The 12894-nt window shown below is 41.4% G+C and overlaps 2 protein-coding genes across 4 annotated transcripts in view; one reads left to right on the forward strand and one right to left on the reverse strand.

Annotated features, from left to right (window-relative positions):
- Positions 1 to 4089: 4089 nt before the first annotated feature.
- LOC134461892 (gastrula zinc finger protein XlCGF7.1-like) lies at positions 4090 to 9683 on the reverse strand. Of its 3 annotated transcripts, XR_010037447.1 has the most exons (4): positions 9518 to 9683; positions 8523 to 8939; positions 5745 to 6630; positions 4090 to 4168 (listed from the first exon to the last, which is right to left on the reverse strand). XR_010037447.1 is itself a non-coding variant. In XM_063214733.1 (3 exons), the coding sequence occupies exons 1-3, from the start codon at positions 9559 to 9561 to the stop codon at positions 5912 to 5914; spliced, it is 990 nt and encodes a 329-aa protein (XP_063070803.1). In that variant the 5' UTR covers positions 9562 to 9683; the 3' UTR covers positions 4674 to 5911. The 3 variants fall into 3 exon arrangements, 2 of the variants coding, with proteins under 2 accessions (XP_063070803.1, XP_063070802.1); XM_063214733.1 differs by lacking the exon at positions 4090 to 4168 and having other exon boundaries at positions 4674 to 6630; positions 8523 to 8749; XM_063214732.1 differs by lacking the exon at positions 4090 to 4168 and having other exon boundaries at positions 4674 to 6630; positions 9615 to 9672.
- A 1946-nt stretch (positions 9684 to 11629) lies between these two features.
- nme9 (NME/NM23 family member 9) overlaps positions 11630 to 12894 on the forward strand; it is a 38180-nt gene continuing 36915 nt past the window's right edge. The window contains exons 1-4 of the mRNA XM_063214734.1: positions 11630 to 11662; positions 11756 to 11813; positions 12073 to 12176; positions 12584 to 12655. Of these exons, the coding sequence (XP_063070804.1) occupies positions 11630 to 11662; positions 11756 to 11813; positions 12073 to 12176; positions 12584 to 12655 (267 nt within the window). The remainder of the gene's footprint in view (positions 11663 to 11755; positions 11814 to 12072; positions 12177 to 12583; positions 12656 to 12894) is intronic.

Genomic DNA, 12894 nt, shown 5'->3' on the forward strand with positions numbered 1-12894 from the left:
GGGGTCCCCTGTCCAAATATGATTGTTTTTTTTGGGGGGGGGGGGGTCACTGCCAAAAAAGGTTGAAAACGACCGTAGTAGATGGCAGCAATCTTGAATTTCATGGTCAAAACAAAGTTGATGTCAAATGATGTCAGATTTGGAATCCTCATGGCTGACTTGTATGAAAAAGTGCCTTCGTACATGATTCTAGGTCATCCAGATAAAAAGTTATTTTTTTACAGATGCCGCCGGCCGCCATTTTGAATTTGGCTCTGTAGGAAAAAATGCTGGGATTTTTGGGAGGGACATGAGGGCTAAATCTTTTCTAAAAGGTCCATAGAGGTCAAATGAATCATCAAAACATCCTTGCCAGAGGATGGTCACAGAACCTCACATTATGATCCGACTACTAGTCTATTTTATTTTTCAATACTAAAGGGGGCGTGGGAGACTTATGATGAGGTCAAGGGGGGCGTTCGGGGGTTCGGGGGAGGTTGAGAACCACTGCTCTAAATGAAGTATTTATTGTGAGGAGACATGTTTGGACGCCACAAACTTAAAACAATTGAGTATGTACTGTATGGTGAATGCAAATGCATATACAGTAGTGTAAAGTTAAAGTAATTTTCTAAAATACATGTATATTGCCATATTGTCTTAAAGTGTATTTTTTATGTTGTAGGTGATGTTGAAAGAATCCAGTCTAATGGAAGACAACAGACGGATGAAAACAGATACACAGAAAGAAGAGACAATCAACAAATGCACAGCTTTCAGTGCCCCATTTGTGAAAAGAGCTTTCCTCGCAAGGGAGCGCTCAATAAACACCAAATTACACACTCAGAGGAAAAACCATATCAGTGCCCTGACTGTGAAAAGAGTTTTAAACAAAAGAAAACCCTCAAGGGACACCAAAAGGTTCATTCAGGGGAAAAGCCATTTCAGTGCTGTGACTGTGGACAAAATTTTACTCGAATTGGAAACCTCAAGAAACACCAGATGATACACTCAGGCGAAAAACCATTTCAGTGTTCTGACTGTGAAAAGAGTTTTAGCCGAATGGACGCCCTAAAGGAACACCAAATGGTTCATTCAGTGGAAAAAACATTTCAGTGCTCTGATTGTGGAAAGAAATTTGGCAGAATGAGCAGACTCAAGAAACACCAGATGATACACTCAGGTGAAAAACCATTTCAGTGTTCTGACTGTGAAAAGAGTTTTAGTCGAAAGGGCAACCTCAAGGCACACCAAATGCTACACTCCGGGGAAAAACCATTTCAGTGCTTTGACTGTGGAAAGAGATTGGGGGTCACCGCCAAAAAAGGTTGAAAACGACCGTAGTAGATGGCAGCCATCTTGAATTTCATGGTCAAAACAAAGTTGATGTCAAATGATGTCAGATTTGGAATCCTCATGGCTGACTTGTATGAAAAAGTGCCTTCGTACATGATTCTAGGTCATCCAGATAAAAAGTTATTTTTTTACAGATGGCGCCGGCCGCCATTTTGAATTTGGCTCTGTAGGAAAAAATGCTGGGATTTTTGGGAGGGACATGAGGGCTAAATCTTTTCTAAAAGGTCCATAGAGGTCAAATGAATCATCAAAACATCCTTGTCAGAGGATGGTCACAGAACCTCACATTATGATCCGACTACTAGTCTATTTTATTTTTCAATACTAAAGGGGGCGTGGGAGACTTATGATGAGGTCAAGGGGGGCGTTCGGGGGTTCGGGGGAGGTTGAGAACCACTGCTCTAAATGAAGTATTTATTGTGAGGAGACATGTTTGGACTCCACAAACTTAAAACAATTGAGTATGTACTGTATGGTGAATGCAAATGCATATACAGTAGTGTAAAGTTAAAGTAATTTTCTAAAATACATGTATATTGCCATATTGTCTTAAAGTGTATTTTTTATGTTTTTATGTAGGTGATGTTGAAAGAATCCAGTCTAATGGAAGACAACAGTCGGATGAAAACAGATACACAGAAAGAAGAGACAATCAACAAATGCACAGCTTTCAGTGCCCCATTTGTGAAAAGAGCTTTCCTCGCAAGGGAGCGCTCAATAAACACCAAATTACACACTCAGAGGAAAAACCATATCAGTGCCCTGACTGTGAAAAGAGTTTTAAACGAAAGGAAACCCTCAAGGGACACCAAAAGGTTCATTCAGGGGAAAAGCCATTTCAGTGCTGTGACTGTGGACAAAATTTTACTCGAATTGGAAACCTCAAGAAACACCAGATGATACACTCAGGCGAAAAACCATTTCAGTGTTCTGACTGTGAAAAGAGTTTTAGCCGAATGGACGCTCTAAAGGAACACCAAATGGTTCATTCAGTGGAAAAAACATTTCAGTGCTCTGATTGTGGAAAGAAATTTGGCAGAATGAGCAGACTCAAGAAACACCAGATGATACACTCAGGTGAAAAACCATTTCAGTGTTCTGACTGTGAAAAGAGTTTTAGTCGAAAGGGCAACCTCAAGGCACACCAAATGCTACACTCCGGGGAAAAACCATTTCAGTGCTTTGACTGTGGAAAGAGATTCATCAGAATGGACCTTCTAAAGAGACATCAGGTCATCCATTCACGTGAACTGGAATTGGAGTGCTCTGACTGAGGAAATAGTTTCATTTGAATGCATGATCTCAAGGAACACCATGTGGTGTATTTAGTAAAAAGGACAATGAATTAAATGGTTATCTGCAGAGGTTATGAAAATCAATGTTTACTACTAAGCGAATGCTATTCCAGTGTTTGTAAATGTAGGATTACGGTAAAATACAGTGCTGTGCAAAATAATTTGCCCCACTACTGATTTTTTACTTTTTGCACCTGTCACACTTAACCTTAAAATCAAACAAGAACAACCCAAGCAAACATGCAGTTTTTCTGCAATTATGTTATTTGTTGATGGAAAAATGCCATCCAAACCTGCATGAGTCAGTGTGAAAAAGTAATTGTAATATGAAAAGTAACATGATGAGATGTCATATAATTGCGGACAACCGAGTTATTTTCTACAGGTACCCAGATCTGACTTCTACCAGACCTTTATAATCAAGGGATAATTTTAATACCTGTGTGACAATGCAGTAGGCCATATCTAAGATATCATGCAGCTATGCATCAACATTCAGGAGCAGATTAGAATAAAAGTAATTGATGTCTCCATCTGCAAAAGGTTACAAAACCATTTCTAAATCATTGGGAGGTGTGAGAACCTCCATTATCCGAAAATGGAGAAAGCATGATGTAGTGGTGAACATTTCCAAGATTGACTGTCACACCCAAATTAACCCAAGAATACAGTGATGGTGGATCAAAGATATACGAAAGGAATACAACAACATCTCATCACCTGGAGGTGTTTAATTACTTTAGAAAATAGCAGTGTTTATGACTCAACCATAAAAAAGAGAGGAGGTCAAAATGGCAAGTTTGCCAAAAACATATTGATAATCCCTTCTAAAAAAAAAAGCTTCTAAGAAAGTAGTCTATGGACAGATGAAACAAAAGTTGAACTTTTTGGAAGAAGAGCCGCTTTAACATTTTGGTGTAAAATGAACATTGAATTTGTTAAAAAAAGAACATTATGTCAAAAGAGAAACCTGGTGTGTTTCATGGTTTATGGATTTATCCTTCCTCGGGACATGGATGACCAGCTATGATTGAAGGAGGAGTGAATTCTGCTTTCTACAAATAAATCTTGAAGCATAGTGTCCAGCCATCAGTTTGTGACCATTAATTTGTGTTCATGCGTGGAAAGCAGTTAAGATACCCTAGAATCTTCACCGCTAATCCTCTTTGATTTGCCTACAGTAATATTGCACAGGTACCTTTTGATGGCAGAAGAAAAAATACCAAATTTTAGCATCCTACCTGTAGCGGTATTGGAGAGGAGACCCTCCAAAGTTTGGGTACTACACCCACTTTTCGAGCCCACATATTGTATAATTTTTTACAAGCTGATTCTGACAACTCCAGCTGTAGTTTGAAAGCGGATACATGTCCCCTCAGCATGACCCTCTGTGTTTAGAAATACCATGGTTGGTCCTACCGTGGCGCTAGTGGTAGGGCACCATCTGCGATGTGGCTGACCCGGGTTCGATTCCGGCCCGGGTCCTTTCCCAACCCCTCCATGTCTTTCTCCCCACTCCTGTCAGTATCTTCACTGTCCTATCGAAATAAAAGGCAAAAAAAGCCCCACACCCACACTGACACACATGAATGACATTTAATTCTGCATTATCTCACTGTAATTCTGAATAAAGCTTAATTCTGCTTTGAAAACGTCATGTTAACACTTCTTGATTTGGAATTAAATGAAAGATCAAAATAAATTCGACGGAACTATTTAATTTTGAATTATTAATTCGGAATTAAATTTGCCTAGTGTCGTAATTACAAGATAGACATTCAGGATAACATGTCTACCAACTGTACTCAACATGATGCATGATTTTTTCACATTGCATCCCATCACAATCCTGCAATTTTTCACTTTTGGCCAATCAGGGGCCCCCAGGCAGGTGCCCCTAGGCTGCAGCCATATCTAGCCTGTGCGTTAATCCAGCCCTGAATATTCTTGTAGCTATTATTATTATTATTAATTATTATTATTATTATTATTATTATTATTATTATTATTATTATTATATAGTAGAAGCCAAAAGTTTGGACATAGATTCTCATTCAAAACATTATCTTTATTTTAGTGGCTATTTAAGGTACATTGGAGATTTATGTTGAGGGCATCAAACTGTACATGACGACGTATAGAATTATGTGCTTAACAAAAAAATATCAATTCGAGCAGTTGTCTAACAGCAATGTCAGCTGTCTCCACCTGACTTCTACACAACACAACTGGTGGTCCAACATATTTCAACAAGCTTATTTTTGTTTATTTTCAAGTAGTCAACCAGTCAGTCAATCTCAATTGAACACATACATAAGTAAAGGAAAACAAGTGTAAAGAAAAACTTTGGCGAAACATTTCCCTTCCCTCATAATGACTTTACCCTGTTTTAGTCATGCTGCAACAAGTTCTGAATTTCATAGAAAACATTTTTTCAAAGGCCCAAACGCCACTCTCAGAGTGCGTTCCAATATGCAACCTTGCCTCCTCCACTTGTGCTTGTGGCCTCGCCCCACCTCCTGGCCCCTCCTACGTCGAGAAAACGATAAAGTTTCCCAGCTGTCAGCCTAGCCACAACAACTTTTGAGGGACTGTTTTTGATTCACCATCCCAATTGCAAATGAGAAGAAGGCTTTACAATTGAACTTTTGCAAGATATTGAAATATGATGCTGTGGTCAGTGATGTAATCATGACATATTACTTCCTGGTACGAGGAGACAAGCACAAGTGGAGGAGGCAAGGTCGCATATTGTAACGCACTCTCAGTGTCCTATGGTATGGGACAGTTCCTGATGATGAGAGGATGCATCCTCCGCATATTTTCAGTCTTTCGGTAACACTTTATTTTAATGGTTCACTATGACAGTGGATCTACCACATTAGGTGAAGTGTAATAACCAGTGTAATAGTATAAACATGTACCGTAATACCAGTGTAACATCATGTACCATGTATGTGTGTGTAACTGGTATTACATGGTATTATATATTGTTACACTGGTTATTACACTGTGCCTCTTATGGTAGGTCCACTGTAATGGTTAAACCATTAAAATTAAGTGTTACCAGTCTTTCCTTATACTGTGTGATTGTACTGTCCACATGTTTTTCACCTGCAAAGTGTCTCTGAGTGAAGGCAACTTCAGCAGGTGCTTTGGTTCCCAGTGGAACCAAGACGACCACACCGGGGGAACCAAAGCCCTCCATTCTGGCCATCCACAAAATGGCTGCTGGGACTCATATGGATTTTTCCCCTATGTGGATCATCTGGTGGGGTTTGTCATTTGGCTAAATGGATCATCTCGTGGCGTCTGTGGCTGGACATTTGGCTGAATCTCTTTCCGCAGTGCGAGCACTCGAATGGCTTCACCCCCTGGTGAATCCGCTGGTGGTCTTTCAGGTTGCTGATGTATCCAAACCGCTTCCCGCACTGAGAGCAGGCATAGGGTTTCTCCCCCGAGTGGACCCTCATGTGGACCTGCAGGTTAGACGTGGCAGCAAAGCGCTTCCCGCACTGAGCGCACTCGTGCGGCGTCTCCCCCGTATGAGTAGCCTCGTGGGCTTTGAGACTGGACACGTGGGCGAATGTCTTATCGCACTGCGTGCACCCGTATGGCTTTTCCCCGGAGTGGAGCCTCTGATGGGACACCAGATGAGCCATTCGTCCGAACGTCTTTCCACACTGGGTGCACTCGAACGGCTTTTCTCCCGAATGGATCCTCTGGTGTTTCTTCAGCGTGTCCGCGTAACCAAAGTTCTTTCCGCAGTCAGAGCACTGGAACGGGTTGTCCACCAGGTGTGCCACCAGGTGTTTATTGAGCGTTCCCATGTGAGCGAAGCTCTTTTCACAGTGAGGGCACTGAAACCGGGGCCTGGTTTGATGATCCGTCTTTGCTGATGGATGATCCGGCGATGCTGTTTGATGGTCCGACGTTGCTGTGTGTCCGCCTTTCCCCTCTGATTCTCGTCTTCCATCAGACTGGATCTGTTTATTGTCTCCTACAACATAAATCAAGAAAACATAAAGAGGACATCAACATCAGCAACCAACATCAATACAACATACTCAGACATTTTTAGACAACATGAAGTTTCAATACAATTTCTGTTTCAGCAACATGAAATTTGGTTCAGCATCCCTGTCCAATACCTCACACTACACATTAAGACAGATACAAATTCAAGACTGTGTACAGTTGAGGACGATATTATTAGCCCCCCTCCTGAAATTAGACACATCTCTTCATTGATCATTGAGAATGATCATTATTAATAAATGTATGTTATTCTGGAAACAAATAAACCATGGAGATAGTATCCAATAAGTTAAATTTGGACTTTTCCATTTTCACAATGAGTTTAAACAAAAAAGTGTAAAAATGGCAAGGACAAAATTATTAGCCCCCTTATCATTAATAGTCAATACAGTGCCATTTATGAACAAAATGGACACCAGGCACTTTGATTAGTTGTTAACTATGTTGGCACATGTCCTACCAGGGACATTTTTTTCATTGCAAATAGTTAAGCTGGTCCAAATTGCATGGATGTTGAGGATGCACATTCATTTTCAGCACTCTTCAAATACTATCTAAAGGATTGAGGTCTGAACCACTCCATGACCATGGTTTTAGTATCCTTGAAGAACATTTGAACTATTTTGGATGCAAGTATTGGGTTATTATCTTATTGAAAGATCCAGTGAAGATCTTAACTCCCTCTATGAGCATATTTTTGCAAGGTCACTTTCCACATTCTATCATAATTTTCAGTTTTTATGGTGCCGTACACCCAAACAAGGTTTCCTGTGGCTGAGGCTGCCACAGAATGATGCATCCACCACCATGTTTAATTGTGGAAACCATCTTATAACGATTCAAGGTCTATCCCTTTCTTCACCTGACAGAAGCAGAATTCATGCATCAAAGCAGGTGCAATTGAATATCATCAGATGAAAGCAGAGACGTTCAAAACTCATTTTTGACTTTCAAATGTTCACAGTCAAAGCTCAATAACACTCTGATATGCACTGCCTTTAGTAAAGGGGTTCTTCTGTGATGATGGCCCCAAAGCCCAATATGATGACAAGCCCTAACAACTGTCTTTCTTGGGGGGGGGGGCAACCCCAAGGTGAGGCCAGGTCAATAACAATCATCTAGGCAGGTGTCCAATGCTTCTTTGGTCTAATGAGGCTAAGCAGTTTCCACAGTTACACATAGTGAAAGGGCATCAAGTTAAGTCTGTTATTCAGCCTCAGACACAGGGAGTCTGGGTCTGAATCTGGATTGCTGGGTCTTCCAACAACATTGTAACCCAAAGCATACATTTAGATTAGTTCAGAGGCTCTTCAAGGACACTAAAACCATGATATTGGAATCACCCGCTCATAGTCCAGTCCTCAATCCCACTGAGAGTCTGTGGTTAATGTCTATGCTCAGCATCCATGCGATTTGGACCAGCTAGAACACTTTGCAGTGAAGAAATGGGCCAAAATCCCTAGTGGGGCATGTGCCAACCTAGGTAGCAACTTATCAGAGCCTGTTGTCAGTTTTGGTTCATAAATGGCGCCATATTGACTATTAATGATCAGGGGGCTTATAATTTTGTCCTTGTCATTTTTGCCCTTTTTTGTTTAAACTCATCGTAACAATAGAAAAATACAAATTCAACTCATTGAACATTATCTCCATCAGTGTATTTGTTTCCAGAATAACAGAAACGGTGAATAATGGTCATTCTTACTGAGAAATCAAGAGAAATGTCTAATTTCAGGAGGGGGGCTAGTAATATCGTCCTCAACTGTAGCTACAGACATTGCAGGCCATCATGTTATAGGCCAGAGAGGGCAATGGAAATGTTTAAGGGAGAAATGTTGGGGGACCTTGGCATACTTTTTGTAGAAGAGTCATTGTGACTGCGCTCTGTGCCACACTCCACCTCTTCCTCTTCTCTGTCCGTGCCCCATTCCACCTCTTCCTCCTCTCCTTCCTCATTTATGACCACGATCTTCAGAGGTCCTTCACCAGGACTGGCAGGTGACTCATAACCATCATCATCCATTTCAGTTTTTATGCCGTTTTCCAAATCAGGATTCTCCACAATTTGATTGGTAGGTCGACTAAAGGAGAGGGAGGCATTACAGTTCACTTCTGTCATATCCTCAGCCACTGGTGTTTGTGGAGTTGCCATTTTAGGCTGCAGAGAACTTCAGGGTGCTGGACATCTAGAACCAGTTTCGGATCAGGACTCTATTATAGCGGCTATCCTCAATTTTCTCTTCATTTATTGGCATTCACTGGTGAAATAACCTTAAAACAAACAAGCAAACAAAAATACATGAACGCGTTTTTTTAAAACCGTCTTTTACAAAGTGTAGGCCTAGGCCTAGGATGAGTGGGCTACTGAGGACACGAGTCAAAGTGATAAGGTGTAAACNCAACATGTGGATAAAAATAAATACTCCATTGTAACAAATGCGTTTTAGCCCCATAGGATATTTTTTAAAGCATTTTAATATCTGGATTTTAAAGATCTGCTACATGTAACGGAAGGCCAAAACCAATAATCAGGAGAAAAAAAGATCCACCTTTAAAAATAGCCAGCTACGTGGAAACGGCACCTAAATCATCATCTTTGTTGACTTTGATTTTTGCATCTGACCACAACTGATTAAAATGGCAAACGTTGCCCAAAAAGCACTCAGCCAACCACCATGAATCCTAGAAACGCGAGTCATTTGCTTCAATCAACTTTGGTCCAGTAAATGCATATTGTACTCTTTATGAGTAGCCAAATGTCATCAGCTGCTCGCAACTCATCAAGCTCAAGCACTACTCATCATCAAGCCTATGGTGATTATTCTTAACCAATCGGCCTGTGGTCTTACCGACCGTCTGCTCCGGCTGTCACGTCATATTCTGCTGCACGCATTTCTGAAAAGAGACAGAGGTTAGGCCCTATGTATGTCGTCTGTCTTTTATTACCGCATTTTGATTTACACCACTGGAACTCTCTGCATACGATTCCAAAACTGGAGGCATAACAACAAAGCCTTCTTCTTTCGGTTGACAGCTAACTTTAATGACACATTACTGCCACCAACTGGTCTGGGGTAGCGTATTGCACTATCTACTCACAAAAAAGAAGTTCATTTTATTATTAAAATGAATGATGAATCAAGACAATGAAGTAAATAAATTATATTATTTAGTCCTGCGTTTTTCAGAAAAGCTCATCACAAAGGTAAAAGATTAGATTAGATTACATTATTTATGATCCCATGGGGATATTTGTTTTCTCATCAGACAGTCGGTTTCATCAGGTTCGGCATTAGTTAGATTTTTGATTCATCTCTTAATTGTGTGGCCTACTTGTGATATCAATCTTGTTTTACATTTCATTGCATCAGACAGAGGTTTAGCCTTAAGTAGGCAAGACTAAAGCACTGTTTATGTAATAACAACTGTAGAACATATTTTATACACCAGTTATTCCACTGCCTCCCTAAATGCTTATGCCTAACCTAGTTCTCTACTCTATTCTATTCTATTCTACTATATGCTATTCCCTACATTATGTATTCTATTCAATTCCATTCCATCGAAATTATTCCATTTCTTTATTTTTCCAGAAATTTGAATAGACCCTAGGATTTTATGTTTTATTATCCTAGTCTGCTCTATAGCCTACACATGCATATCAATTAGGCCTATTTGGCCTGCAAGATGGCAGTTATTGGTTTTACTTTTACTCAGGGTACCTCAGTTATGGAGCAGGATGGGGGAAAGCGCCGGTTAATTACTCCCCCCACCAACCTGACGGGTCGGGAGTTGAACTGGCAACCTTTGGGGAACCCACCACCTTTGCTTTTATCTGGACTCAAACAAAACAAAACAAAAAAACAACAAAAAAAACCCAATCAGGAACAACTTCTTTGCACCAGGACTCGACTCTGCACTAGGGTGCACTGAGTTATTCTTCTACATTCTTCTAGAGGACAATCACTGTTTATGCTCCACTTTGTGTGTGTGTGTGTGTGTGTGTGTGTGTGTGTGTGTGTGTGTGTGTGTGTGTGTGTGTGTGTGTGTGTGTGTGTGTGTGTGTGTGTGTGTGTGTGTGTGTGCGCGCTCGTGTGTGCGCGCTCGTGTGTGTGTGTGTGTGTGTGTGTGTGTGTGTGTGTGTGTGTGTGTGTGTGTGTGTGTGTGTGTGTGTGTGTGTGTGTGTGTGTGTGTGTGTGTGTGTGCAGAGGCAATTCTAGGGTCAGATGGGGCCCCAAGCGAAAATGCAAAATAATGAACATTTGAACCAAAATCGCCACTACTGTGGTAAAGTGTGGGCTGTTATCTACTATCTAGGGGCTTGGGGGCCCCAAGCGGCTGCCTGCCTTGCCTGGTGGCAAGATACGCCTCTGTGTGTGTGTGTGTGTGTGTGTGTGTGTGTGTGTGTGTGTGTGTGTGTGTGTGTGTGTGTGTGTGTGTGTGTGTGTGTGTGAATGTGAAGAGAGGCGGGCAAGGCCACACATAGTGCGCAACTGGTCCCACATCTTTTTCCAAGGGATACTTGATCCTGGTGTTTTCTCTGGACTCTGCACAGTGACTGACTTTTGACACAGCTGAATATCTTTTGGACAATTTTTCATTTGACTTCTTAGCTGCTCTGTGCTCTGTGCCACTTGCCGCTAAGAATAATTGTGGCTGTCACATGTAGGCCTACGTGGTGTGTGCCGCGGGAGTGGGACAGGAGATAGCTTTTAAATTGAATGAATGAAACCCGCCCACCGGTCACATGGATGGCAGCGCTAGGCAACCACAAAGCCAAAACAAATGGGCCAAATAGATCCAGAGTTAAGGAATTGTTGTCTCTTACTATATGTGTTTTATAAAACGCATATAGAATAGGGAAAGAAAACGAAGTGCTGTTTTACGCGCTGTTTTACGCATTTGGCCAAAAAAGGTCACTTTATTACGACATCAGAGCAAGCCCTGGAGGATTATGATAAATGGCTGGCAAAAAGAAGGAAGTCAGTCTGCAGGTCGGCAAAACAGATTCTGTAAACTTTTCTACGTGTTCTGGGCTATTAATACATATAGCCTACAAAATGAACTAATTTATTCTTTCATAACAGGTGTCAATCACAAACGAGGAGCAATGGGGCGAAATGACCGGCACCAAGGGCTTGACAGGTACGGAGGATTTTAAAGAAAGATCGTTTTGAAGAAATTAGGTTGAGCTTGTTCAACCGTGAAACAGTTTCACGTGCGACTGTGTGTTTGCGTTTCTTGCGGTCTCGAATGTCTCCACTTCAGTTCTATTCCACCTTTACACCACTCTGACTTGCGGCTCTGACTTGCTTGATGCGCGTCTGCCATCTGGTGGTCATATGAAATATCGTCGTTCCCTTTATGATGACCACTGTGTCCATCCTCTTCGATTTCATTTCAGTGGTTGATGTGTATCAGCAATGGTGTGGCCCTTGCCGCGCTGTCGTCAGCCTTTTTAGAAAGATAAAGAATGAGCTCGGCGATGACCTGTTACATTTTGCAACCGTAAGTCTCCAACAAAGAGGTTTGTTGTAACGTTACAGTCTTTTGTAGTGTTTTTCCCCTCTACTCAACACTCTTTCCAGAATGCAGGTGGCCTGGTTATTGATCATACAGTAACTCAAGTTTTACAGTATCTGCAGGCAAATGAGACTTCAAATATTTGAAATGTGTAAAATATTTTATGACACATTCTAATGAACAAGAATAGGGCGATAGAGCAAATAAGTTAGCTCTTTTTCCCTTTACTAACTACATGCACAAACCTCAACTAAGGCATATTTTCACCCAGCTAGGGTGGGCATGTTTCACTGCATGGACAGGGAATGGGCAGTGTGTGTGTAAACAAGTGTTGTTTTGACTGGGTGGTGAGATGTGGGAGATGACCTTCCAATGTAATGTGTGCCTTGCAGGCAGAGGCAGACAGCATCGATGCACTGGAGAGATACCGGGGAAAGTGCGAGCCCACGTTTCTCTTCTACGGGGTATGGCATACATTACTTTATACATGGTACTGCACATTTGAATCATGCTTTGGCTGTGTCCCTTTGCATGTGTAGTTGCTGTGCACAATATACAGAGGCAATTCTGCTAACCTGGTGCCCCAAGCTAAAATGTAAAAAAAATTATCAAGTATAAAGTCTTAGCTGTTATTCACCATCTATAGGCTTGGGGGCCCCAAGTGGCTGCCTGCCTAGCCTGGTGACAAGATGTGCCTCTGATA

Source organism: Engraulis encrasicolus, chromosome 13 (assembly GCF_034702125.1).
Source record: "Engraulis encrasicolus isolate BLACKSEA-1 chromosome 13, IST_EnEncr_1.0, whole genome shotgun sequence".
Lineage (NCBI taxonomy): Eukaryota > Metazoa > Chordata > Actinopteri > Clupeiformes > Engraulidae > Engraulis > Engraulis encrasicolus.

Bases quoted from the DNA above. Each gene is read 5' to 3' on its own strand.
- LOC134461892 (XM_063214732.1), bottom strand. From the start codon at position 8,820: ATGGCAACTCCACAAACACCAGTGGCTGAGGATATGACAGAAGTGAAC. The intron at 6,631-8,522 runs GTATGCCAAGGT...TTTATGTTGTAG, and splicing joins CAATGACTCTTCTACAAAAA to GAGACAATAAACAGATCCAG.